The sequence below is a fragment of the Erigeron canadensis genome, chromosome 6 (assembly GCF_010389155.1).
Source record: "Erigeron canadensis isolate Cc75 chromosome 6, C_canadensis_v1, whole genome shotgun sequence".
In the NCBI taxonomy this organism is placed as follows: domain Eukaryota; kingdom Viridiplantae; phylum Streptophyta; class Magnoliopsida; order Asterales; family Asteraceae; genus Erigeron; species Erigeron canadensis.
Window position 1 is genome coordinate 22,290,225 of NC_057766.1, and position 27,506 is coordinate 22,317,730.

At 37.5% G+C, this 27,506-nt stretch overlaps 4 protein-coding genes across 4 annotated transcripts; 1 reads left to right on the plus strand and 3 right to left on the minus strand.

Moving 5' to 3' along the window:
- Positions 1–13,030: 13,030 nt before the first annotated feature.
- LOC122605703 (probable LRR receptor-like serine/threonine-protein kinase At3g47570) lies at positions 13,031–15,265 on the minus strand. The gene is made up of 2 exons (XM_043778662.1): positions 13,681–15,265; positions 13,031–13,579 (listed from the first exon to the last, which is right to left on the minus strand). The coding sequence occupies exons 1-2, from the start codon at positions 15,224–15,226 to the stop codon at positions 13,215–13,217; spliced, it is 1,911 nt and encodes a 636-aa protein (XP_043634597.1). The 5' UTR covers positions 15,227–15,265; the 3' UTR covers positions 13,031–13,214.
- A 116-nt stretch (positions 15,266–15,381) lies between these two features.
- On the minus strand, positions 15,382–16,330 carry LOC122604469 (LRR receptor-like serine/threonine-protein kinase EFR). The gene is made up of 2 exons (XM_043777362.1): positions 15,517–16,330; positions 15,382–15,398 (listed from the first exon to the last, which is right to left on the minus strand). Exons 1-2 carry the CDS (start codon positions 16,328–16,330, stop codon positions 15,382–15,384), a joined length of 831 nt encoding a protein of 276 aa, XP_043633297.1.
- A 2,408-nt stretch (positions 16,331–18,738) lies between these two features.
- Positions 18,739–19,623, plus strand: LOC122604470 (ricin B-like lectin R40G2). The gene is made up of 3 exons (XM_043777363.1): positions 18,739–19,137; positions 19,381–19,496; positions 19,614–19,623. The coding sequence occupies exons 1-3, from the start codon at positions 18,739–18,741 to the stop codon at positions 19,621–19,623; spliced, it is 525 nt and encodes a 174-aa protein (XP_043633298.1).
- A 2,044-nt stretch (positions 19,624–21,667) lies between these two features.
- LOC122606232 (ricin B-like lectin EULS3) lies at positions 21,668–27,145 on the minus strand. Its single transcript, XM_043779196.1, has 5 exons — positions 26,937–27,145; positions 26,483–26,604; positions 23,340–23,459; positions 23,039–23,255; positions 21,668–21,985 (listed from the first exon to the last, which is right to left on the minus strand). Coding segments are annotated over exons 1-5 (564 nt in total). The 5' UTR covers positions 27,040–27,145; the 3' UTR covers positions 21,668–21,983.
- Between the last annotated feature and the right edge of the window lie 361 nt (positions 27,146–27,506).

Consider the following 27,506-nt stretch of genomic DNA (forward strand, 5'->3'; position numbering starts at 1 on the left):
TCCATCTAGTCCAATAGCAAACGGTTATTGGTAAAGACTTATAAAATCCGTTGATCCCTGTTGCTTTGGGAAAAAGCAAAATAAAGGCAATGGAAAGCCAAAAGTTTCCATCTAGTCCAATAGCAAACGGTTATTGGTAAAGACATATAAAATCCGTTGATCCCTGTTGCTTTGGGAAAAAGCAAAATAAAGGCAATGGAAAGCCAAAAGTTTCCATCTAGTCCAATAGCAAACGGTTATTGGTAAAGACATATAAAATCCGTTGATCCCTGTTGCTTTGGGAAAAAGCAAAATAAAGGCAATGGAAAGCCAAAAGTTTCCATCTAGTCCAATAGCAAAAGGTTATTGGTAAAGACTCCTAAAATCCGTTGATGGCTGACAATTTGCCGAAAATTGTATCTCAGCGACCATATGTGTGTCATATGCTCGCTGATATCTTGTTTAAAATATGTTCTTATCGATACGTTCGCTGAGACATGTTCTATTAAATAAAATAAAACATATTAAATAAAACATAGGACTGGATCTGAAACTCACTATTTCGGATGTAACTATGTTGATGACGTGGCAGTCTTTTGTGCCACATATTATACATGTTTACAAAAGGTTACCCACTTGTTTTTACTCAAGTACGTCATCTGTCCACTTGAGACCATGACTATGCCTCTGTTGGTCTGTATCTGTCAGACGCATACGGCGCATACTCAAGTATTTTGAAAATATCTTTTTTTCTTTTTTAAAACGTTACTCACAAAGGGTTTTATATACATAAATAAATATAGGGTTACAGTTGTTAAGCAACTGTAGATGTTGAAAATGAGGAGAGAGAAAAACTCTCTTTTGTCTTTTCATTTCTGACCAATCACATTCCTTCACCACACCCTATATATACAATTTCATACCCATACTTCCTTTTTCATGCTTTCTTTCAACTATTCATTCTCTTCAAATCTCTCAAAAATTCTTAATCTTCTCAAAATCATCATCTCTGCTTTCTCCGTTCTCTACATCTTCATATTGTTCTTTCTCTCTAAACTTTAAAATGGCTTCATCTTCTCAAACTCCATCTGCTTCCGCCACCACTCAAAAGTCTTATCTAAATTCTTCTTCCTTTTCTCCATCTGCTAATATTGTAAAATCTTCAAAGATCTCTTTCAATGCTTCTGAGATGGTTGTTAAACCTAATAACCATCTCGGCTCGTCTGAAGTACCGAAAGGTACAAAAGGATATAAGCCAATACTTGATTTCATTCATGCTTCCCCTGCCAGTCACTGTATAATGGCAGATCCGGAGAAGATTTATGTTCATCTTCTTCATGAATTCTGGTGGACGTGTAACTATGATGAGTCCACCCAGTCTATAGTGGGTACTGTTCGGGAAGGAACAAAGTCCATCTCTATCACTCCAGCGTCATTACGCCGTACTCTTCGCTTCCCACAAGAAGATGAGAACAATGTATTTGTGGAAGCTGCTGGAGATGACGAGTGGAAGGCAACCATGCCTTCCATCGGGTACAATCACAACTTGAGGAACCCTCCGGCCATCCCTAGCAATCCTCTTAAACAAAATCTCCCAGGGATATGGAGGGTTCTATTCACCCATGTGATTCAGTGCATGGGTGGTAACTCTGGGTCATATAATCAGGCGTCTTCTACTTCGATGCCTATTATTCATGCCTTAGCAGAAGGAAGCTTTGTAGATTTTGCCTTGTTGATCTTCAACGATATGAAGAACAAGGTCTCGCTGAACAACAGATCTCACACAGTGCCCTTTGTGAGAATTTTCTCCCTCATCTTCAAAGAGGCGTTGGGTGACGAGTATGATCTGCCAAATGCTGCCACGATACAAGTTGCACGGGTCGGCAGCAACATCTATAAGCAACCTGCTGAACACTTGGTTGCTCGCCTCACTCCACACATAAAAGAGGTACTCTTCTCTCTAAACTCTTCTTTATACCCCAAAAGCAGCGACTGGGAGGTAGCACTTCTTTCTGATGAAGTGGCTGATACGGTCGCTGCGGACGCCAAAATGCCTTCTGAGGCTGGTTCGCTAATAAACCCCCCAGTGACCTACAAAGCCTTTAAAAAGACCAAAACTATTCCTAAGGCAGCGTCCCCAACTAAAAATCTACAATCTTCACCCTCCGCTGTCGTCCCAAAACGAAAGCGAAGCGATTCAAAGGGCAAACCAAAGGTTAGGAAGTCCTCTACGCCCAAGGATGATAGTACCCCAGCCACCCCATCAACAGCCTCCCAACAGGCTGTTGACGAGTTAAACGGGAGCAGCAAGCAGCCACCTCAAATTTCTGTAGGAGAGGTTGGTGAAGATATTGGGTCACCCCAACCCACTAGAGGTCTTAGTCCAAATCCACCCCAAATAAATATTCCCTCTTCTCTTCAAATACCCTCTGAGTCGTTGACAGCAGCCAGATCACAGGTGATACTAGAGTCAACACCCTCTACGGCCGATGATATCTTGGTGGAACAACACACTGAGGTTGAGGAACCAGGTTCCCTTAACCCCCAATCTACTTCTGTCTCGGAAACTGCTTTTGCAGGGACCGAGACATATATTTTTGGTAATTTGACTGATGAAAAAGCAGGCAGCGAGTTCGACCCATTAAATGATGAAGCTGAAATCACACTCGCTGCTGCTGAAGAAAGTGAGGAAGATGTAGTGAGTGGGTTTTTAGATGAAGACTTGGGATATGTGCTTATTTCTTCTCCTAAACATTTTGAAGATGTCCTAGAGTCTATTGATGACATGCCACCTCCTCCAAGGTTCTCTCCAAAGCCCACTGTTGAGTTTGAACTAGATGGTCACTTTGGAGAGTTCGAACTTGAATTGGATGATGCTGAGCTTCAGATGAGAATAATGATGTGCAAGATTGTGAAAATGAAGCCAACAGTGTATGTCGAAGCTGAGGAGGTGGATGATGAGATTATTATGGAAGTACCTCCTTTGCATCATCCGGATTTCTTCAGGGTTCCTTGTACTCGATATCCAGTCTCTTTAAAGGCCCTCAAGGTTCCCTCTGCTGATGAAGATCTCCAGACTGCCTTTACTGCTGTCAACGTGCCAGGTCTTGACTATGTTGAAACATGTCAGCTGCACAAACTATTAAGGAGAGTGCAAATCTGCCAAAGCCAAGGAAACAGACAGGGTTATTTATATGGCTGGCTGGTAGACAAGATTGCTGAGTTAAATGCTGATGCTCATGCTCAATTTTTGAAGTTGATAACTGGGAATGATGAAATGATAGATGAGATGGCTGAGTTAAAAGACAAAGTGTTTGGCATCATCAAGGAACACCACTTGCAGCACAAGTCTCATGAAACTCTCCTCAAAAGAAACCAACTGTTGTTGGAACAAAGTATGAAGAGGGTCAGCACTTCCAACTCTCAAATTTCTGCTTCGCTTGCCAAACTCACCTCTGAACTAAATGCAACGAATGTCACTGAAGTGCCTGGACTCTTATCCTCTCTCAATCAACTCTCTCAATCTAACATTCTCTTCACCGCCCAACTTCATAAACTCGATTCCTCTATCTCTTCTCTCTCCAAAATCTCAAGAAAATTTCCTCTCCACTCTCACCACTGAAATCTCATCTCTCAAAGCTCAAATCTTTTCCCGCACTCCCTTCCAGATTGCTGTGGACAAACAATTGCTTCATGAATCTGTTAGCAGAACAAAGCATCTGGAAGATGAAGTGGCCTCCCTCAAAGGTATGATGGGAGAAATGTTGGGCTCCTCAAAAAGCAGCATGTGGAAGTAGCAAGTCCCTCAGCTACTTCCAAGAGGGAGAAAACAGCTGAGGAAACCCCAACTGAAAATGTTGAGGGGGGACAAGCAAATGATAATGAAGCTGAGAAAGGTGATGTTGAGGGGGAGAAGGCAAATGAAGAAGGTATTGAGAAGACAGCTGAGGAGATGCCAGCTGGTCTTACTGAAGTTGTTCAAAAGCCTGCTGAAGTGGTGCCAGCGAGGCCAATAAATGTATCTTCGTTCAAACCAACTCCCGAGTTCCATGCTGCCCTTGAAAAGAAATTTGCTGAAAAGGGTAAAGCAGTCATGGTTTCTCAAGGCAAGCCACCCAAACCTCGTCAGCAAAAAAAATTAATGTCTGGAGCCTTTTCGAAATCAACAACTTCCTCCACTGATCTTTCTCCAGAAGAAGTTGTAGCTCAGCATGAAAGACTAAGCAAAAAGAAAGAAGAAGAGCTGTCAGCTAAATTCATCAGTGAGCAAATTGTGAATGAAGAATTACAAGGCGCTGACGAGGACATAAGAAAATTGGGTTTGGCTGCTCTCAAGAGGAATGAGGAGCAATTCTTTGCAAAGAAAGCCAAAACCTTGGAGGAGAGTCAGGCAGCTTACCTTAAGACAAGAGAGATCAGACAAAGAGAAGAAGAAATTCTCAAGGTAACTCCTACTCTCACTCAGCAAGGTATGAATTTGTGTATCCAAAGAAGAGGAATGCCCAAGCTGTTCAATCTGAAAAATGTCAAACCTTCAACACTTGGGCCAACTGAATGGATAGAGATCTTCAAGCTTATCAAAGATAAGAAGACTCCTCAATTTGATCCTCTACTCAAGATGGCTGGAGAGCAAATCAAAGACATTCGAAGCAAAGAGCGAAAATACAAAGTGAAAGATTCGCTGCTTAGCTCTGCCAGACATCCTTATCCTCCTCTTTCTCCCCAACAACCAAGAAGTGGCACCAAGAGGACAGCTGCTGGCCAAGCAGTCTCTCAGCTCCCTTCCATTCTCAGAGCTGTCCCTAAATCTAACAATGAAGAAGAGCCACTTCTTAACTTAAAGATGCCATCAAGAACTCTCTTCATTGATGGAGAATATGATGAAAAGCTGGGAGGTTTGTGTTTTTGCAACGTTCATGGTCATGAACTGTTCTTTCGAACAAATGAGATTGGCATCGCTTCCTCGGCTTTTCTGGTGAAGATAAGGAAATACTGCATCAAATCCTCTAACAATCAAGAGTTTGTAAAGCTGATTGATAGAGAGCTGCTGAAGCCTGAACGACAAAATGATGCAGATTTAATTAAGGCCAAGGAAGAATGCATGTGGGAATAGATTGCTTATAGATATTGTAATGTTGATATTTTGTAACATATTTGTCATATATAAAATCAGCATTGTATCAAAAATCCCTTGTCAAATGTTTGTTAGTGCAAGCCCTCTATTCAGCTAAGTCTCCTCAGCGAATAGGGGAAGATTGTTGGATCAGGGATTGCTGAGGAACTCAGCGAGTGGCTCATTCAGCGATCTGTCAGCGAGCTCACACATCTGCAAGCATATTCGATCTTCAAAGTCTAAAGGATAATTTCAATGACTCACCGTCCAGTATTTGTTAGTCAAATATGAGCGGGAATTTGAAGATTAGAAGAATGGTCCCAAGGACACGTGTTGAAAGATCAAGATGAAGACATGTGACCTTGTACCACTTCGGTGCAGTGAAGTTTCTCTTTCATACCGTTTTTGGAAACAAACAAGATGAAGAAAAGAGGCTTCTGCAGATCTGAATGATCCACCAATAGATAGTTGACAACCTTCATGTGTCAACATCTACTAGGATAGTCATGTGATTCCTTATCTGCCTATAAAAGGAATCACTTGACCAAGCCACCACACTGGTTGGTGTGTTCCACAGTTTACCTTATTTTCTCTAAGTAATTTGTTAAGTTTTTGTGTGTTCAAAAACTTAACATATTTTTCTGTTTATTGTTTATTGTTGTTATCAAACAACCATCCATGTTTTCATCGTTTAGTTGAAATACATATAACTAAACAAAGTTCTTTACCTCTCATCTCTGTCATTGTTATTTCGTATTTACATTATAAGTTTGTTAATTAAAACACAAGCAGTGCATTAAAGGACCATCACACCCCGCTCACCAAGTCATTGGTGATCCTCAGCAGGGTATTGTCACTCGATCAGCGACAAGAAACACATGTCTTTATGTAAACTTCTTGTCAATGATCACTGCCAAAAATATTGGTGAGGCAATGGCTGATCCCTCTTGGGTTGCTGCCATGCAAGAGGAACTCACTCAATTTCAACGACAGCACGTCTGGTTTTTAGTTCCTTTACTACATGGTAAGGAACCTATTGGTACCAAATGGGTATATAGAAATAAAATGGACGAAGACGTGTTGTTATACGCAACAAGGCTAGGCTGGTTGCACAAGGTTATCTTCAAGAAGAAGGAGTCGACTTTGATGAAACCTTTGCTCCAGTGGCCAGATTAGAAGCTATACGCTTATTTTTGGCACATGCTGCTTATCGAGACTTCAAGGTCTATCAAATGGATGTTAAGAGTGCCTTCCTAAATGGAAAACTCGATGAAGAAGTCTATGTCGAGCAGCCACCTGGTTTTGAAGATCCAGCCAAGCCACATCATGTCTATCGTCTTTATAAGGCCCTATACGGTCTTAAACAAGCCTCTAGGGCTTGGTACGACACCCTCTCAGAATTTCTCCTCTTGAACAACTTTCAGCGAGGATCCATTGACAGCACTCTTTTCATCTTTCGAAAAGGTGCTCATATACTATATGTCCAAATTTATGTTGATGACATTATTTTTGGATCCTCAAGCACTAAACTATGCAAAAAGTTTAGCTCCCTTATGTCATCTCATTTTGAAATGAGTATGATGGGAGAATTAACATTTTTTCTTGGTTTGCAAATACGACAGATTGCTGATGGTATTTTTATCAATCAGGAAAAGTATATTCGAGACATGTTGGCTAAATTTGATATGTCTGATATTTCTCCAAAGCCAACTCCCATGTCTCCTCCCAATAATCTCCATGCTGATCCTGATGGTAAGCATGTGAACCCCACTCACTATCGTGGGATGATTGGCTCGCTAATGTATCTTACAACGAGTCGTCCTGATATCATGTTTGCTACTTGCTTATGTGCAAAATATGAAGCATCTCCTAGAGAATCTCATCTTCTTGCTGTTAAGCGAATCTTCAAAAACCTGAAAGGTACCATGACCTTAGGTCTTTGGTATCCCAAGGAGTCCAATTTTGACCTTGTTGCCTACTTTGATTCTGACTATGTTGGCTGCATGTTAGATCGTAAGAGTACCAGTGGAGGATGTCAACTGTTGGGGGGGAGATTAACTAGTTGGTCAAGTAAGAAACAGCATACAGTGTCCATCTCCACTGCTGAAGCTGAATATGTGTCGGCAGCGAGTTGCTGTGCACAAGTCCTCTGGATGAAACACCAACTCGCTGACTATGACTTAGACTACACTAAGATTCCCATTATGTGTGACAACACAAGTGCGATTGCTATCACACATAATCCTGTTCAACATTCCAAAACCAAACATACAGACATTAGGTATCATTTCATACGTGACCACGTCATGAAAGGGGATGTTGAAATTTATTTTATCCCCACTGATGATCAACTCGTTGATATCTTCACAAAACCCCTAGATGAAAAGAGATTTAAAGATCTTGTCAGCAGGTGGCCAAAAGTTTCCATCTAGTCTAATAGCAAACGGTTATTGGTAAAGACTTCTAAAATCCGTTGATCCCTGTTGCTTTCGGAAAAAGCAAAATAAAGGCAATGGAAAGCCAAAAGTTTCCATCTAGTCCAATAGCAAACGGTTATTGGTAAAGACTTCTAAAATCCGTTGATTCCTGTTGCTTTGGGAAAAAGCAAAATAAAGGCAATGGAAAGCCAAAAGTTTCCATCTAGTCCAATAGCAAACGGTTATTGGTAAAGACTCCTAAAATCCGTTGATGGCTGACAATTTGCCAAAAATTGTATCTCAGCGACCATATGTGTGTCATATGCTCGCTGATATCTAATATAAAATATGTCTTTATCGATACATTCGCTGAGACATGTTCTATTTAGTTAAAATAGAACATATTAAATAAAACATAGGACTGGATCTGAAACTCACTATTTCGGATGTAACTGTGTTGGCAACGTGGCAGTCTTTTGTGCCACATATTATACACCTTAACAAAAGGTTACCCACTTGTTTTACTCAAGTACGTCATATGTCCACTTGAGACTGTGACTATGCCTCTGTTCGTCTGTTTCTGTCAGACGCATACGGCGCATACTCGAGTATTTTGAAAATATCTTTTTTCTTTTTCAAAACGTTACTCACAAAGGGTTTTATATATATAAATATATATAGGGTTACAGTTGTTAAGCAATTGTAGATGTTGAAAATGAGGAGAGAGAAAAACTCTCTTTTGTCTTTTCATTTCTGACCAATCACAATCCTTCACCACACCCTATATATGCAACTTCATACCCATACTTCCTTTTTCATGATTTCTTTCAACTATTCATTCTCTTTAAAATCTCTCAAAAAAATTATTCATCTTCTCAAAATCTTGATCTTTACTTCCTCCGATCTCTGCATCTTCACATCTCTTTACTAAACGCTAAAATGGCTTCATCTTCTGAAACTCCATCTGCTTCCGCTGCCACTCAAAAATCATATCTAAATTCTTCTTCCTTTTCTCCATCTTCTAATATCGTAAAATCCTCTAAGATCTCTTTCAATGCTTCTGAGATGGTTGTTAAACCTAATAACCATCTCGGCTCGTCTGAAGTACCGAAAGGTACAAAAAGATATAAGCCCATGCTCAATTTTATTCATGCTTCCCCTGCCAGTCACTGTATAATGGCAGATCCGGAGAAGATTTATGTTCATCTTCTTCGTGAATTCTGGTGGACGTGTAACTATGATGAGTCCACCCAATCTATAGTGGGTACTGTTCGAGAAGGAACAAAGTCTATCTCTATCACTCCAGCGTCATTACGCCGTACTCTTCGCTTCCCACAAGGTCTCGCTGAACAACAGATCTCACACAGTGCCTTTTGTGAGAATTTTCTCCCTTATCTTCAAAGAGGCGCTGGGTAACGAGTATGATCTACCTAATGCTGCCACAATACAAGTTGCAAGGGTCGGCAGCAACATCTATAAGCAACTTGCTGATTATTTGGTTGCTCGCCTCACTCCACACATGAAAGGGGTACTCTTCTCTCTAAACTCTTCTTTATACCCCAAAGACAGCGATTGGGAGGTAGCAATTCTTTCTGATGAAGTGGCTGATACGGTCGCTGTGGACGCCGAAATGCCTTCTGAGGCTGGTCCGCTGATAAACCCCCCAGCGACCTCCAAAGCCTCTAAAAAGACCAAAAATATTCCTAAGGCAACGTCCCCAACAAAAAATCTACAATCTTCACCCTCCGCTGACGTCCCAAAACGAAAACGGAGTGATTCAAAGGGCAAACCAAAGGTTAAGAAGTCCTCTATGCCCAAGGACATTAGTACCCAAGCCACCCCATCAGCAGCCTCCCAACAGGCTGTTGACGAGTTAAATGGGAACGGCAAGCAGCCACCTCAAATTTCTGTAGGAGAGGTTGGTGAAGATATTGGGTCACCCCAACCCACTAGAGGTCTAAGTCCAAATCCACCCCAAATAAATATTCCCTCTTCTCTTCAAATACCCACTGAGTCGTTGACAACAGCCAGATCACAGGTGATGCTAGAGTCAACACCCTCTACGGCCGATGATACCTTGGTGGAACAACACACTGAGGTTGAGGCACCAGGTTCCTTTAACCCCCAATCTACTTCTGTCTTGGAAACTGCCTTTGCAGGGACCGAGACATACATTTTTGGTAATCTTACAGATGAAGAAGCAGGCAGCGAGTTCGACCCATTAAATGATGAAGCTGAAATCACACTCGCTGCTGCTGAAGAAAGTAAGGAAGAGGTTGTTAGTGGGTTTTTGGCTGAAGACTTGGGATATGTGCTTATTTCTTCTCCTAAACATTTTGAAGATGTCCTAGAGTCTCTTGATGACATGCCACCTCCTCCAAGATTCTCTCCAAAGCCAACTGCTAAGTTTGAACTTGATGGTCACTTTGGAGAGTTCGAACTCGAACTAGATGATGCTGAGCTTCAAAAGAGAGTAATGTTGTGCAAAATTGTGAAAATGAAGCCTGCAGTATATGTTGAAGCTGAGGAGGTGGATGATGAAATTATTATGGAAGTACCTCCTTTGCATTATCCGGATTTCTTCAGGGTTCCTTGTGCTCGATATCCAGTCTCCTTAAAAGCCATCAAGGTTCCCTCTATTGATGAAGATCTCCAGACTGCTTTCACTGCCATCAACGTGCCAGGCCTTGATTATGTTGAAACCTGCCAGTTGCATGAACTATTAAGGAGGGTGCAAATCTGCCAAAGCCAAGGAAATAGACATGGGTATTTATATGGCTGGCTGGTAGACAAAATTGCTGCATTGAATGCTGATGCTCATGCTCAATTTTTAAGGTTGATAAATGGAAATGATGAAATGATTGATGAGATGGCTGAATTGAAAGACAAAGTGTTTGGCATCATAAAGGAACATCACTATCAGCACAAGTCTCATGAAACTCTTCTTAAGAGAAACCAACTATTGCTGGAACAAAGTATGAAGAGAGTCAGCACTTCCAACTCTCAAATTTCTGCTTCACTTGCCAAACTCACATCGGATCTAAATGCAGCGAAAGTCACTGAAGTGCCTGGACTCTTATCCTCTCTCAATCAACTTTCTCAATCAAATATTCTCTTCACCGCACAACTGCATAAGCTTGATTCCTCTATCTCATCTCTCTCCAAAACTCAAGAAAATTTCCTCTCCACTCTCACCACTGAAATCTCATCTCTCAAAGCTCAAGTCTTTTCTAGTACTCCCTTCTAGGTTGCTGTAGACAAACAATTGCTTAATGAATCTGGAAGATGAAGTGGCCTCCCTTAAAGGCATGATGGGAGAAATGTTGGGGCTCCTCAAAAAGCAGAATGTGGAAGTAGCCAGTCCCTCAGCTACTTCCAAGGGGGAGAAAACAGCTGAGGAGGTCCCAACTGACAACATTCAAGCTGAAAATGCTCCCCTGGGTTCCCAAAGTATTGAAACTGAGGCAAATGTTGAGGGGGAGCAAACAAATAATGATGAAGCTGAGAAAGGTGATGTTGAGGGGGAGAAAACAAATGAAGAAGTTGTTAAGAAAACAGCTGAGGAGGTGCTAGATGGTCTTACTGAAGTTGTTTCAAAGCCTGCTGAAGTGGTGCCAGCAAGGCCAATCAATGTATCCTCTTTTGCACCTACTCCTGAGTTCCATGCTGCTCTTGAAAAGAGATTTGCTGAAAAAGGTAAAGCAGTCATGGTTTCTCAAAGCGAGCCACCTAAACCTCGTCAGCAAGAAAAATTGATGTTTGGAGCCTTTCCGAAATCAACAACTGCCTCCACTGATCTTTCTCCAGAAGAAGTTGAAGCTCAACATGAAAGACTAAGCAAAAAGAAAGAAGAAGAGCTGTCAGCTAAGTTCATCAGTGAGCAGATTGTAAATGAAGAATTACAAGGCGCTGACGAGGAAACGAGAAAATTGGGTTTGGCTGCTCTCAAGAGGAATGAGGAGCAATTCTTTGCTAAGAAAGCTAAGACCTTGGAGGAGAGTCAGGCAGCTTATCTCAAGACAAGAGAGATCAGACAAAGAGAAGAAGAAATTCTCAAGGTAACTCCTACTCTCACTCAGCAAGGTATGAATTTATGTATACAAAGAAGAGGAATGCCCAAGTTGTTCAATCTGAAAAATGTCAAACCTTCTACACTTAGGCCAACTGAGTGGATCGAGATCTTCAAGCTAATCAAAGATAAGAAGACACCACAATATGATCCTCTACTCAAGATGGCTGGAGAGCAGATCAAAGACATTAGAAGCAAAGAACGAATGTACAAAGTAAAAGATTCGTTGCTCAGCTCTGCCAGACATCCTTATCCTCCTCTTCCTCCCCAGCAACCAAGAAGTGGCACCAAGAGGACAGCTGTTGGTCATGCAGTATCTCAACTCCCTTCTATCCTCAGAGCTGTGCCGAAAGCAAACATTGAAGAAGAGCCACTTCTAAACTTAAAAATGCCATCAAGAACTCTTTTCGTTGATGGAGAGTATGATGAAAAGCTGGGAGGATTATGTTTCTGCAATGTTCATGGTCATGAACTGTTCTTTCGAACAAACGAAATTGGCATTGCTTCCTCGGCATTTCTGGTGAAGATTAGGAAATACTGCATCAAATCCTCTAACAATCAAGAGTTTGTGAAGCTGATTGATAGAGAACTGCTGAAGCCTGAAAGACAAAATGATGCTGAATTAATCAAGGCCAAGGAAAAATGCATGTGAGAATAGATTGTTTATAAAATTGTAATGTTGATATCTTGTAACATGTTTGTCATATATATATATAAAATCAACATTACACCAAAGATGTCTTGTCAAATATCTGTTATTGCAAACCTTCTATTCAGCTAAGTCTCCTCAGCGAATAGGGGGAGATTGTTGGATCAGGGATTCGCTGAGGGACTCAGCGAGCGGCTCATTCAGCTTTTGGAAACAAACAAGATGAAAGAAAGAGACCTCTGCAGATCTGAATGATCCACCAATAGATAGTTGACAACCTTCATGTGTCAACATCTACTAGAGTAGTCATGTGATTCCTTATCTGCCTATAAAAGGAATCACTTGACCTAGCCACTAAAGGGGTTGGTGTGTTCCACAGTTTTACTTTATTCTCTCTAAGTAATTTGTTAAGTTTTTTTGTGTGTTCAAAAACTTAACATATTTTTCTGTTTATTGTTTATTGTTGTTGTCAAACAACCATCCATGTTTTCATCGTTTAGTTTGAAATACATATAACTAAACAAAGTTCTTTACATCTCATCTCTATTCTTGTTATTTCGTATTTATATTACAAGTTAGTTAATTAAAACACAAGCAGTGCATTCGAGGACCATCATTTATCATCTCCTTCAACCGTTTGGGTTTATTGCAAAGCCAACACTAATTATTCTCTCACCATCCTTGATGTTGAAGTCATAGTTGCACTTTAACTAACCGGTTATAATGATCACAAACCATAGAAATTTGTAAAATTAATCTCAATGAAGAAATTCAATCACCACAAGAACAAAAATGATCAAGGACATAATACTTAATTAATACCACAAATCAAATGATTTATGTAGGGAATAATACACAAATGTGTCAAATGTATGAATTAGAATATCTTCCAGTCTATACTGGAATATAATTAAGATGATCAATTATGATCAATGAACAAGACCATAATAGTGAATAAGTGCAAGAGTGCAAGACATAAGATGTACTCTAAATATTTTGAAGCGTATCTAGTACTTGTTGCAATTTCTGCATGACAGTTTTGATATCCATCCGTTGGGGTGGATCATCCATGGTGCATGACACACCAATCTTCACTATCGAAGCTAAACATTCTTCTATTTTCTGTGCATTTTTTTCCTTCTTTCGAATAAAACTTTCATCATCTTGATATTGTTTTAGAATGTTAACATCAATCACATGGTCTAGCAAGGCCATGGAAGCAAATTTATGAAGGCTAAAGCCTTCATTGAAGATGTTGTCAGTCGGCATTTTCCCGGTTATGGCCTCTAGTAATAATATTCCAAAACTGTAGACATCCCCGCTAGTTGTCATCTCATTTCCAAGACCGTACTCTGTTATAATTTAAAAGTAGTTACCATATAGAAATAAAGATTATACCACAAGCAAATTATATAAGAACATTTGATTTGAATACCATGAATTAATTTATCACCTGGGGCAGTGTAACCAATTGTTCCTCTAATCTCAGTTGAGCTGTTTTCGTATGAAGTTCCAATAAATCGAGCTAAGCCAAAGTCTCCAACACGAGCCACCATGTCATCAGCAAGTAGAATGTTGTTAGGCTTCACGTCACCATGAACAATGCTTGGTATGCAATAATTGTGAAGATAATCAAGTGCAGATGCTACATCCATAAGAATATTTGTTATTTGAAGAAGGTTCAGTCTCAATGTTGGATGCAACCAATCATGTAAACTTCCATTGGGCATGAACTCATACACCAAAGCTTTAAAATCATTTCCCTGGTAATCAATGCTTGAGCATGAAGTTATTATCTTCAAGAGATTTCGGTGTCTAATGTTTTGCCATGCTTCACACTCCCTCATAAAGCTTCTTTGAGCCCCTCGATATTGAAGATGTAGAACTTTGACTGCAATGACAACTCTCTCACCATCTTTTTCGATGATTCCTTTATAAACAGAACCAAACCCACCCCTTCCAATCAAGTTGTCCTTGGAGAACCCATCTGTACCCTTTAGAAGTTGATCGTATGAAACTTTCAAGAATCGTGTGTTTATTGATGTTTGAGAGAGTTGGTTGTTACTTTTCTTTTTCTGCCAAGCATATAATAAACATATGATGGTCAAAAGAATGGATGCACTCAATACTCCGACTACTACAAACATCAGAAACTTTGTTTTATGTTTCTTTGTCTCCTTGCATTTGGGTAACCTAAGTCCAACAAAGCCACCACAAAGCCTACTATTCCCCAACACGGAAAATGTTGTTACATTGGCAAACACTCCAGAAGTTGGTACTTCACCCTCAAAGTCATTGTACGAAAGGTTCAAATATTGTAACCGCTCAAGAAATTTTGGAATTTGGCCTGATAAGTTATTACGAGACATGTCGATTTCCACCAATGCTTTCAAAGAACTTAGTGATGGCGGTATGATACCTTGAAATAAGTTACCTTGGATGGACAAAATTGAAAGGCTGACACAACCACCAAGGTTACTAGGGATGTTACCTGATAAGTTATTATCAGACAAGTATAGTTCACTTAACATCTTGAGATCTCCAGCCTCACTTGGAATCGAACCAAATAAGTTGTTTCGAGAAAGATCCAAAGTTTTCGATAGAGAAGGAATTTGAAGAAGTTTTGTGGGTATTTTCCCGGTAAGTTTATTATCATATAAGTACAACTCTATTAGACTTCGACAATTTCCTAGGCTTAACGGAATAACTCCTTCCAACTTGTTCGAGGATAAATTAAGGCTAAGTAGCGATGATAAGTTCCCCACGACATCAGGAATTTTTCCTGATAGTTGGTTTGTATCTAAATGAACATCTTTCAGCCTATAAAGGTTACCAATGGTTGAGGGGATGTAGCCTGTGAATTGGTTCCGAGCTAAATGTAAACGATTCAAGCCAACTAGATTACCGATTGATCTAGGGATATATCCATGTAACTGATTTGCATACAAATATAGCTCGAAGAGTTGATCGGAAAGATTACCTATGGATGTAGGAAGCATTCCTTGAAACTTGCAATAAGAAAGATCCAAAGACACTAACTTTGTGCAGTTTGTCAAAGAATCAATAAACTTCATTTCATCGGGTTCTTTGCTCCCAAAGTTGTTACCGTAGAAGGATATATAACTAATGTCTCTTAGTTTTGCGAAGTCGATAGTCAACCTCCCATGAAACCTATTTTCAGCCACTTCAATCTCTGATAATATCGAACAATTAGAAATGGTTTGTGGAAGAGGTCCAGTTAGTTGATTGCCCCATATCTCGAGCAAAACGAGGTTCGGGAGCATTGTACCTATGGCTGGATGAAGATTGCCAGTCAATTGATTATCGCACAAGCTAAAATAAGCTAGACGTGAAAAGTTATAAAAGAAACTCGGGATGGTTCCAGATAAATTACAAGAAAAACTATAAAATTCTTTTAAAAATTTCCATTGGCCTAAGGTATCCGGTATCTTCCCACCCAAAGGATTATTTTTAATGGCAAAACTTTCCATTGATGTGATATTCCCCAAGAAAGACGGGATTCCACCTGTAAACATGTTATCCTGAAGATTGAGAGCAGTAAGTTTTGAGAGGAATCCAATCTCCTTGGGTATGCTTCCAACTAGCTCGTTAGCAGAAATATCAATCACTTCAAGGAACGAACAACTAGATATGCTAGCCGGAATGACGCCATTGAACTTGTTTAGTTCAAGAGCAAGATAACGCAGCCTTGGAAGACGACCGATTTCATGAGGGATGACTCCAGTTAAGGAGTTGTTAGGAAGACTGAGCTTATGGAGGAAGCTAAGGTTTCCTACAAAAGGAGACAAAAAACCTTCTAGACCGGATGACCTAATTCGTAAAGTCGTCACTCTTTTGTGCCGCTTCCCACATGTAACACCATTCCAGTCACAGAAATGAAGAGAATCATTCCATGATGTTAGAGCCCCGTATGGATCTTTAGTGATCATTGACTTGATATTCAGTAACGCCTCATAATCTGTCTCATTATTTTTGCTGCCTGATGATGAGATGGCAGTGCTGATGGTAAATATAAAAACAAGAGCATAAAAGAGGAAATAAGCCGAAGATGATAAGAAAATAATTGGTTGATTCGAGTTCATTTTTTTTTTTTTTTTTGTTTGAAATAATTAAACTTCAACACACACAAGAGTACAAAGAAGAATGTTGGCCTTTTATCCCAAGTTTTTGCATGTAGGTGACGTCATCTATCGATTCCATGAAGTAGTAACATCCACGTTCCAAGTTTGACTACTTCAACTGCCAGTTTTTATATATGGTTCTCATGAGAAAGAAACACTAAACATTTTTGACTGAATTTATTACACGTCCCTATTTTCTAATTTCGTTTGACTTGATTAAATCAAAGCAAGACTTGCTTTTATAAAAGATCTCTTACATTCATTTTTTCATTTAATGGCAAAAATGCATTAAAGAATAGCCGAAGGTTAAATTACGATAAATTCAGCCAATTGAGAAATTCGATTAGCACCATGATATAGGATTATGGTGTATGAGAGTTAATGTAGGAAAAAATTTCATTTATTTGTATATCTTATTGTTCCTTAAATATTATGGTCAACGGTTACTGTTTGATTATTTTGTCTGACTTAATTCAAGCAACATTGAATTAAAGAAAAGAAATTTGGGAAATATGTGAAGGATGAACAAAATTTTCTATCATTTTCTTTACTCTTTAGTGAAGAAAGGAACGCTGATGTAAATACTAAGGCTGTTAGGAGAAAAGCGTTTCTCGGCCAAAAAGTGCTCGAGAACTCCTGGAAACGCCATCCACACCGCTCCCAGCGGCGTTCTCGAGGAAAAATTTGGTGACCCCGACACCAAAGAGACGGGGTTGAAAACGCGAGTCTCAAAGGAATTTATGCCACATGTCACAAAAAAGAACCATATTATTACTTTATGCTACATGTCACCAAAAAAAAATAAAAGTTCAAGAACCCCATCTAAAGAAACCCCTTGCTCCAAGAGAACCCCTACATTATCACCTTATGCCACATGTCATAAAAAGGTAGAGGGGATGGGGTTCTTGGAACTCCTTACTTCTAATAGTCTAAGGGTCCTTTTGGTTCACAAAATATTTTATAAGAATTGAAATCTTTTTGGTTTGCAAAATATTTTAGAGGAATTAAAATCTGTTAAAAGAATTGTGGTTTAAAGGAATTAATTGGAATATATATGGATTAAAATCTCAATGTTAGTATTTTAAATTAGCATTATTCTTCGGTTCATCTTAAGATTTAGCAAATTAGTAATATGATTTTTGCTCGTGAAAAAGTCGCATTACAAAAGTTCTACATTATACTCTTCATTTATGTATCCTAAACACATCTTAACTATTGTCTAGGTTCATTTACAAGTTTACTATTAATTGTGTGTCAATACAAATCATACTCATTTGTAGATCCAATGCTATAGTCAAATTTCTTGTATTGATGATATTTGATATTTTATCCTTATGTCCAAGGAAAAATCAAAAATCAAAAAAAAAGGGGGAAAGTTTACATGAAATAATGATTTTAACAATCTGAAAAAGAATAAAAACAAAAAATGCTCTGCTAACGTGACGCTTGCTCTGCTACTTTATTTTGCATAACTAACATTTAAAGATTCACCATTTAACAAACATTTTTACACAATTCCTTGCGAATATGTGCAGATTTTTCTTTAGTTAAATAATTAACTGTTTTTTTCTCTGCCTCTTAATTCATTCTCTTTATTAATCGGGTCATTTCAACCCGATACAACACACACTGAATGGTTGAGTTAGCTAGGACTGAAGTATATGAATCCGTCAAGTCAACATGTCACTGCATGTGATAAGAATTCAGTGCCACAAAGAAATACTTAACGTATACATATTTTACTTCTACACCATATAGTGTATTCCATATACTTCTACACCATATAGTTCGTGGTGGCGACGGTGTTAGTGGGTGACGACTGTCGGTGGTAGAGGCAGCGGCGGCTGATATAGGTAATTGATGTAAAAGTATTAAATGTAAATAGTTAATTGAGATATTTTAAAAGATTAAGGACTAATAGTGTAATATATTATTAAGGGTATTTTAGACATTTCTCTCATGTAACTTTCAACATGAGTGTATCCTTTTTATAATATAGTATAGATGTGTTTTGTATCTTAAATTGTTTCAAGATTATTGTGCACCTCTTTGTAAGTAAGGAGTAGATTGGTGTATGGGGAATTGAAGGAGAAGCCTAGCATGGCTAGCTTTGATAAAATGAAAAGTCATGAACCAAAACAAACCATCAAAAATCTAATAAACTAAAGAAGTTAATGATGGAGAACATAATTAAACGTCATATTTGGGTTTAACGTGTGAAGGAGAATAGATTAAATTCTTAAAACAAGACCAACCATCAAGTTTGTATTTTGAAAAATATCCAAATATTGCCTTTGATCAATAACTAGTCAATAACTAATCTAACAAATAATTAGGCATTTCTCATTTTCTGCAAAATAACAATAACTATGTATTATTGTGATGGTCACACTCATCATCATCTTGATGATATTGATGATGATAACAATGACAGTCTCCCCCTTCTTCTGTACAACCCTTCTCTACATCCTGACGGAAACAACGACCACATTAATAATTATCATCACCACAACAACCTTGAAGAACCATTAATCCATGATGATCGGTTTAATGGACAACGACGTGGGGTTTGGATATATCTTTGTTTCCAATGTATGGAGTCGTATCGTCTCAACCATCACCAATTTTCACCCCCACAACGACATGTTTTTGACGTTGAGAATAAACCAACAGTTAGGGTCTATTGTAAAGCCAAAATTGATTTCTCTCTCACCGTACGTGATGGTCAAGTCATTCTTGCACCCTCTAACCCCTTTGATCCTCATCAGGTAAAATCTATATGCATAAACTTTTTTAATATTGTATCACTTTTGCTATTTAGACATTGTATAGTAACGATAATACATTTTTTTCGACCATTCCATAAGTTTTATTTGATTTTTAATCACCAAAAGACATCGCCTTATAGCCTAGAGGTATGTAAGGTGACCCATCAATCAAAAGATTGTGGTTTCTAATTTGTGAATGCCTGTCTTTTAAAATTTATATAATTTTACTTTTTTTATAAACAGCATTGGATCAAAGATGAGATATGTGGCAAAGATGTGAAGGATGAAGAAGGTTTTTCTTCTTTTGCGTTGGTCAATAAAGCCACTGGCCTTGCTATGAAACACTCTATTGGTGTAAAGTATCCGGTATATATACATACATAGACTATGCTATTTCGTAAAATGTCCTTAACTCGACTACTTGCATTAGTTGTCACGCTATGAAAGTGTTTAACAATTATGGTGATTTTTTTCAGGTTCAACTAAAGGAGTACAACCCTGATAAGCTTGACAAGTCTGTTCTTTGGACTATGAGCAGGAATTTAGGCGACGGTTATAGGGCGGTTAGGGCAGTTGACAATATTCACCTGAATTTAGATGGATATGAGGGTGTTAAGGAACTTGGTGGAGTTAAAGATGGCACCAAAATTATTCTATGGGAATGGAATCAAGGAGATAACCAAAAGTGGACCATTGTTCATTATTGTAAGTTCATCGCCAAATACTTTACTTGATGCTAGTTAGTAACACCATGATGAGCAATTTTTATCATATCTGCATCTAAACTCTTATTACATCTTATTTGTTTAACGATTTATAAAATGCTGGTAAAAAGATTTACGTTTTAAAAAGCTTTCTTCAGCTACATTTTTGTATCATTTGAAGGAGGACGGACCCAACAGTGCACGTGAACCACCTGACTTTTTTCCGTGTACTGTAAGTAAAAAAATATAATTTTTTTAAAAATGTACCAGGTCCAAGAGAAAAATGAACAAATAAGTTTTTGTCCAATTTGTGGTATTTGGTCTTGGATCATATCCGTCACTGATTTCAAGGTAGTCAAAGCATACACATTCTGGAACCAATGCTACAATCAAAACTAAATAGTAATGTTCTGGTTGTTTGATAGTCAATGGTTTCTGCAGGATATTCGGTGCTGCCATGGGAGCTGTTATGTATGTTATCAGGTGGATTTCATATGTATTTTGGTTTTGTTAGACCATTAGACGCTGGGTTTTGCTTTGGTTATTAATTTTACCTCCATATTTTGCCAAAATCCTGCCTGCAGTGTATTTCTCAGTTATGCTCAACTTGTTCTTATATTTGTCCGGCAAACAGGATGCTTGCTCTGCTAGTTTTGTTTCGCACAACCAACATTCAGAAGCCTCTCCCTTTTTTATTTTATATAAGAGAATCATTACTACATTGACAAAATTCTTATATACATATGCGTCGGCGTTTCATTAGTTAAATTAACATCTTTCTTTCTCCCACTTCTTTGTGTCTCTTTATCAATCGGGTCATTTCATAGAGTTAAAATCTTTTGAAGAAAGGATTGATGTCATAGTAAGGTGAATAACTCAAGACAATTTAAACTAGGGTGAAACTATTACTAATGTTTTGAACCTTACAGGATTGTAGGAAATGTTGGACTATATTGACCAATTTTGACTCCGGCATGATTAGGTTAGTGACACATGGAAAACAATCTGTCCCATAGTTGCCAAAAGTCTCTATCAAACCATTTCGAGGATTTTTGAAATGTTCACAAAAGCCTGAGTTTTCTTATATGGCATTACAAATTATACAGGGACTTTTGTTGAACGTGCTACTTAGACTTAATTTATTAAGTCCTGGTAGAATAACGATTGAGTTAGAAAACCAACCGCTGAAAAGTCAATGGGACGATTTTGTCAAGGGACTGCAAGATTTGTAAACCAAACATTAAGTAACTGATCCAGTAGTCCTTTGTATCCAAACTGTTGCTTCAATACTATAAAGATACTATCATTTTTCATGATGGGAAACTACACAAAAATCCAATATAGTATTAACATTTTAAATAGTTTACCTATACATGTTTTAAGACAACCTGTACTAACAAATTAAATAGTTTACCCAAGGACCGTAGGTGGTCAATTTGTTGTTGTGGTTGCACTTGCGGTGTCTTGGGTGTCCGGTTGGGTGGGGTATGTTTGGGCAAAATAATTGTCAAACTCGTAGCTGCTATCTTCGGATTCATTCACAACGAATTGTGTTTTTGAGCTCCCTTCCCCCTCTTCGAACCTGCAAAAGGGTTAGTTTCCAACTCGTGAATCCATTGACAGAGGTGTTCTATCTCAGCATCTCGAGGATCTCGTTCTTCACCGTTGCCTCCGCCGGCGAATCAACGGTTTAGTTAACGGTGACCCCTTCCAGACATTCTGAGATTCTTGGGCTCTGGTACCACTTGATACGGATTCGTAACGAGTGGAAATTAGAAATCGTAGTTTCGAGAAGATCGGCCAACCGACTAGACGTGAACAACAAGTTCAAAAGAAAGAGAATTTTTATTTTATTAAATAAACTTAACAATCCAACCAACATAGATACAATAATTTATATAGGAACAAAACAGAAAGATATATGGAAATCCCACAATTAAGGAAACTAAATAAACATAAACAAAAGTTACGAACTTAAAGAAAACGAATAGATATTGGTTGGTTGGATTGGATCTTTATTCAAACTGGGCCTCGTCTTAGCCACGAGAGGTCGGTTCGATATCCATATTTGTCTCTTCGGGTGGTTCTCCATGAAGTGTCGAACCCGTATCACTAGACTTCGAAATTCCACATGACATGATATCCTGCTCAAACCATTTAAAAAGGGTTAAAATGATTGAAACAATAGTTCAGGTTCTGTTAATAGTGTGTGAAAAAAAGAACTTGCGCATCCATATGGCAAGAAGAGTAAAACAATATCAGGAAACAAAAAATCAAAATATCCTTTCATGATAAAATCACCTCAGACATGTCCCCTGTATTAAAGAGAAATGAAAAAAAGAGACCGTTAACCAAAATCTGTGTCAACTATCTTATAGTGTTTGTTAGAAGGGTGATAGATAAATCTGGGTTTTGGATCTTTACTAAAAAACATACTACATTTTTCCAAAAATTTTTAAAACTAACAGCAATTGCATACGTTTTGGACAGGAAGAGTATTGCAATATCATATGCAAGCTTTTGTTGCGGTATATAATCGTACAGTTGTAAGCTTGTAAAAATTGTAGAAGAAAACCTCGAATTTGGAAACTATATGGCTTCTCAACTTCCCTAGCTAGTAGCTACATCTCTGAATTGAGCATTTTATCCTTTTGAGTTTTGACACAAACTAATAATCGCTTAGGTTTTGATACAGAAATGTTAGCAACCTAAATTTGATACTCATTGACCACATATGTCACCCAATTATGTAACCCTAGTTTTCTAATGGGATTATTACCTATGGATATAACTAACTATGACAAAATGTCTATGTTATGTAAAGATTTTGTAAAATGTCTATGTCATGTAATGAACTTTCAAATCCCGATTATTGGATATAGCTAGCCTATCAAAAACTTACACATGGCAGCTTATATGGTTGCCACATATATTAGGGTACATCCAATTACCAAGATTTGAAAGTTCATTACATTACATAGACATTTTACGAGATCTTTACATAACATAGACATTTTGTCATAGTTAATTTAATCCATTTTCTAATCCTTTTTGCCATCAACTGATTTAAGAAACAAATCTTCTATTTATGTTTATCGATAGATAATATAAACAGAAACATTATGTTTTGGAATATATTAAACAATAACACTAGCTAAGTTATCAAGTAATGTAGTTTGTGTTAATAATCTACTTACAGTAAGAGGACAAATTCCAAAGCTGGTTACTGCCTCCATTCCATCCATATTGATGAATTTCTGTCCTTTCAAGATTCTTGGTAGAGTCATATGCATCTAAATTAAGATGATAATTATCGACTGACCTAATTGAAGTATAACCCTCTACTCTAGTGATACCCCTAGTCCAAAGAACAGACTTGTCGAGTTTATCGGGGTCATACTTGATCAGCTGAACCTGAATAGAAATTTATAAATCATTATATGGTAATGAGCAAACTTCATTCAGTAAAACTATGTTATACAGAAATATGGTTGATACCGGATAAGCTGGACCAATTGAGTGTTTCATGGCTTGACCGGTAGCTTTGTTAATTAAAGCGAAAGAAGAATGCCCTTTTTCATCCGTAATACTTTTAAACTTCTCTTCTTTGATCCAATGCTTTGTTCCAGAGACAATAAAGATATCAACAAATTGGTGAAAGACTTTAAAGCATCATATATATGTATATATATTTTTACTTTCTTTTGTATTTCATAAAGTTTGAATAATTTTTTGTAGGATTATATGTCACTGGTGATAGACTTTTCTTCTTAAAATCAAGGAAACTCCGACGATTTTTGGCCAGAAAATATCAACAACATCGAGCCAAAAGGTAGTGATGGAAGGTTTAGGTAATATTTCACTTTTTTAGTTTCCATTATATAATTTATTTGTTGACATAATACATGAATGTAGTAATGATCTGAACATAATATGGATTTTGAATATAATGTATTTTATGTTTTATTTTGATTGATTTTAAGTTACTGTATTTGATCTCAATAATATAAAACAGTTTTGATTTTGTTGATGGAGGTTAATTCTGATCAATAGTCATTTAAGTTGCACTCTTGAATGGCAGCTCAAGTAATTTTATTTAGTTCATTGTGTTTAATGTAAGTTTTTATATAACCCTCTCTTAGCTTTATCATGAATATTATTGATTGATTTCTAAGTTTATGATGATGATTTGTGATTCGTGTGCATGTTTGTTTGATAATACAGTATTATATATTTATAAACTTCGATCGAATCGGGTCATCATCATATATATTCGAAATTGGTTTTCTATAAAAAAAAAAAACATTCCGATAATTGTTTGTTGTAATACATGAAGAAGTGGAAACTTTTATGTAATTACCTGCAACTAATTATCCATTTTTGTTTTGAATGGGTAGTATAATTCAGGTGGTACACGAAAACACGCAAGAAAGACCCATAATCATTTCAATGGTGGTGAAGCTGTCAATTTGCAAGTAAGTGACCACTTATCAATTTCATTATTGTATACAAAACTTGTTTGAGGTTTTGAGAAGTCGCGTTCGTAAATTAATGAAACTTTTGATGTGTCCCTGTAAGAAAGCTGTCATTTGAGGCTGGTAGAAGTTGTCATAAAGTAACTTTGTTTATGTGAAAGAGATTGTAGAAGTTGGTCCAGTTCTTTTCAAGTTTGAGATATAAATTTTTTGATAGATAAACTGGCCGAGTTACAATTCTGAGCCTTACTCTGTTCCAATTTGATAGGGATGGCTGAGAAAGTAAGGTCTCAAGAGTGATTTGGGATGAGATCATTAGTGCTCATTGATAATTTGGTATTTAATCTAATTCTTTTTTTTTATCTGTTTATCTTATTTTATCTAATTGGTATAAGATGTTAAGAAAATGGAAATGTCTAGGTAGTTCAAAAGTGAGTCGCAAAACAGCACCAAGGGTGTTGTATGCTAACTTTTCAGCAGCGAGAAATGGTTTTTTACTGTTTTTGAATGGCTGTAACTTTTTTTGTATTATATGTTTGAGAAAACTGAAAGTATATAATGAATGAATGGCCAAATGTGTTTAAAACGATATAAGGTTAGCAAAAAATGGAAGTGTCTAAATGGTTGAAAAGTGGGATTCAAAAGAGCCTTTTGAGTTGATTTTCAATCTTCCAACAGCTTAGTTTTTTGTATTATGTGTTTGAGGAAACTAAAAGTATATAATGAAAGCATGGTCAAATGTGTTTAAAACGATATAAGGTTAGCTAAAAATGGAAGTGTCTAAATGGTCGGAAAGTGGGATTCAAAACAGCCTTTTGGGTTGATTTTCGATCTTCCAACATCTTAGAATGGTTTTGGTAGAATTTAGAGGGCTGATTTCGATCTCCCAACAGTCCATGGAAGAAGTTTCCTCACAACAACTGATATTCCCACGCTCTTCAGGTAATATTTTTAGTATTGATTTAATGTGTTTAAGCGTTCAAATATACTTCAAGTCGCCTTTTACGTATTGACGTATTTGACCCATATGACAGTGTTGCAGGACTTGCAGAAAACATATAGCCCATGTTGACCCATATTTAGTTAAATGGGTCAAAATAGCCATTTTAAACAATGTTACCCATGTTGACCCATATTTAGTTGGTAATGAACATTCTTCTCTTGTCAATTCACTTAATACCAATTGTGTCCTATTCTTCTCTTGTCAATTCACTTAATACCAATTGTGTCATTCAAGATTGTTCACTTAACTTTTTATATAGTCTGCAATTGCTATGACAGAGGGACATGAACTTGAAGTGATTTTCATGTGTTAACATTCAGCTCTTGATTTGTTAATACGATCATGATATATTTAAAGTTCTTTTATAGTTTTGATTATTAAGACTTGCCTTTCAGGCGGCAATTCGGGTTGATATTAGTATGCTTTAGGCTGATAGGTATCTGCTATAAATTTACATTTCTGTGTCATCTTTTAGTGAACTATATAACTTATCCTTTTTTAATTACATCATTCTAGATTGAGAAGTTTGTGGCTGATTGTCAATGTTATTCTAAATTAAGACATGCAGCATAAGGAAGAAACTTGACTATGTTGGCCAATTCCTTAAAAGTCTGCAAATGTTGATATTGTTTCTTGACCTTTAAGCAGGATCATGGTGCTGAGAATTATGGAAATTTCAATATGGACCTTCATATATGAAAATTGTTTAAGGGCACAAGATATGTTTTGCAGTTGGATGTTTAGATTCAAGGCAACATGTAGCACCCGACATGGAAGAGCAAATATTGAAGCTTTTGATTAAAGGGCAACGTTCAAGACATGTTGAGTTTTTTTTTAAATACACACAAGTGTCAATGCCCTGTACCAATTTGGGGTTCTTAAAGTTGCTCTAAAAACTTGTCAATTGTACTAAGATTTTTTGGACTTTGGCATGTGCTTGTAGTGATTCATTATTTAACGAGACATATTGTATAATGTAAGATAATTTTAATTTAATGGGCATATGGGTTAACTTCGGTAATTTTCTAAGGATAGGTAAATGCGTTAATTGAAAACAAATTTTGTTCAACAGACCCGCGTTTTACGCGGGATCTAAATCTAGTATGTAATTAAGTATTAAAAAAAACTTGGAACAAGCAAATAAAAGTTGATCAATGAAGAACCTGGTAAGGATCAGAAGTGCTGGTCGGCGCAAGCATGACTTTACCACCATGGATCGTCAGAGAGTACCTCAATAGTGACTTGCAGTATACCCTAACTGTTGGTTTGTTATCCGTACTAAACGCTACAAAGAATAAGTCAAATATCCACACATTATTGATCATATCTCCACACTTAATGTGTGACAAATTAATAGCTAGTGTGGAAAAAGTTGTGTGACACGCTTTTTAATGTGAATAAATTTCTACGTACTTTTAAGTGCGAACTTTTGTAATTTATAATACCTATTCTATACACTTAAAAGTGTAAATTTTTGGTTCACTTTAGTTTTACACACAAAAAACGTGACAAACTTTTAAAAAAATTTGTTCATGCTAACTAAAAGTGTGAAAATTGTAATATTTTTGTAGTGAAACTTTTTCAGCTTTTTTGGGGAATCGGTAACAGGAAGAGTACTCGTATGGTTGCTGCCCTGATCACCAGAATGGAAGCAGCAGTTTGCTATGCATGAAGCATGCACAATGTGGGGTGGCCGGATGGTGAGCGGCGGCAGGGCCATGTGACCGGATGAGCCTATACAGCGAGTACAATCATAAACCAAATTCCCTGATCTGCATCAGGGCAAGCTACAACACACTGGTGGTTTGGTTGAATAGGCGGTGTGACATTACCGATAACATCACATGGGAGTGGTTGTTCATCAACAACATTATAATTACACATTGTTTGCATAAAGACAGACAAGAATTACTTTTCAATGTGCCATTAAAAAAAGATACTCCACAATGTGTTTATAGTGACTTCTTGCCTATATATACTAGAATATACTAGCACGGTCAGTGGCAGCAACCGTGATCTGGTGGTGGCGATGACGGTACTCGCGCAGTGGCAGCAACCGTGATCTAGTGGTATAGGTTGGTGTAATTTGTATATATATATCGGTAATTGTAAATAAAGTTAAATTACAACCAAAGGATCATTACAACTTTTAATCTTGTACGTTTAAATTAAGCCTTTTAATTAGGA

Excerpts from the sequence above, each read along its gene's own strand:
- LOC122605703 (XM_043778662.1), bottom strand. The coding sequence starts at position 15,226 with ATGCTTCCTACATCCATAGGTAATCTTTCCGATCAACTCTTCGAGCTA. Across the intron at positions 13,580-13,680 it reads AATTGGTTACACTGCCCCAG|AGTACGGTCTTGGAAATGAG; the intron begins GTGATAAATTAA and ends AAATTATAACAG.
- LOC122604469 (XM_043777362.1), bottom strand. The coding sequence starts at position 16,330 with ATGAACTCGAATCAACCAATTATTTTCTTATCATCTTCGGCTTATTTC.
- LOC122604470 (XM_043777363.1), top strand. The coding sequence starts at position 18,739 with ATGTATTATTGTGATGGTCACACTCATCATCATCTTGATGATATTGAT. Across the intron at positions 19,138-19,380 it reads ACCCCTTTGATCCTCATCAG|CATTGGATCAAAGATGAGAT; the intron begins GTAAAATCTATA and ends TTTTATAAACAG.
- LOC122606232 (XM_043779196.1), bottom strand. The coding sequence starts at position 27,039 with ATGGCCCTGCCGCCGCTCACCATCCGGCCACCCCACATTGTGCATGCT. Across the intron at positions 26,605-26,936 it reads TCAGGGCAGCAACCATACGA|CGTTTAGTACGGATAACAAA; the intron begins GTACTCTTCCTG and ends TATTCTTTGTAG. Across the intron at positions 23,256-23,339 it reads CAATTGGTCCAGCTTATCCG|GTTCAGCTGATCAAGTATGA; the intron begins GTATCAACCATA and ends ATTTCTATTCAG.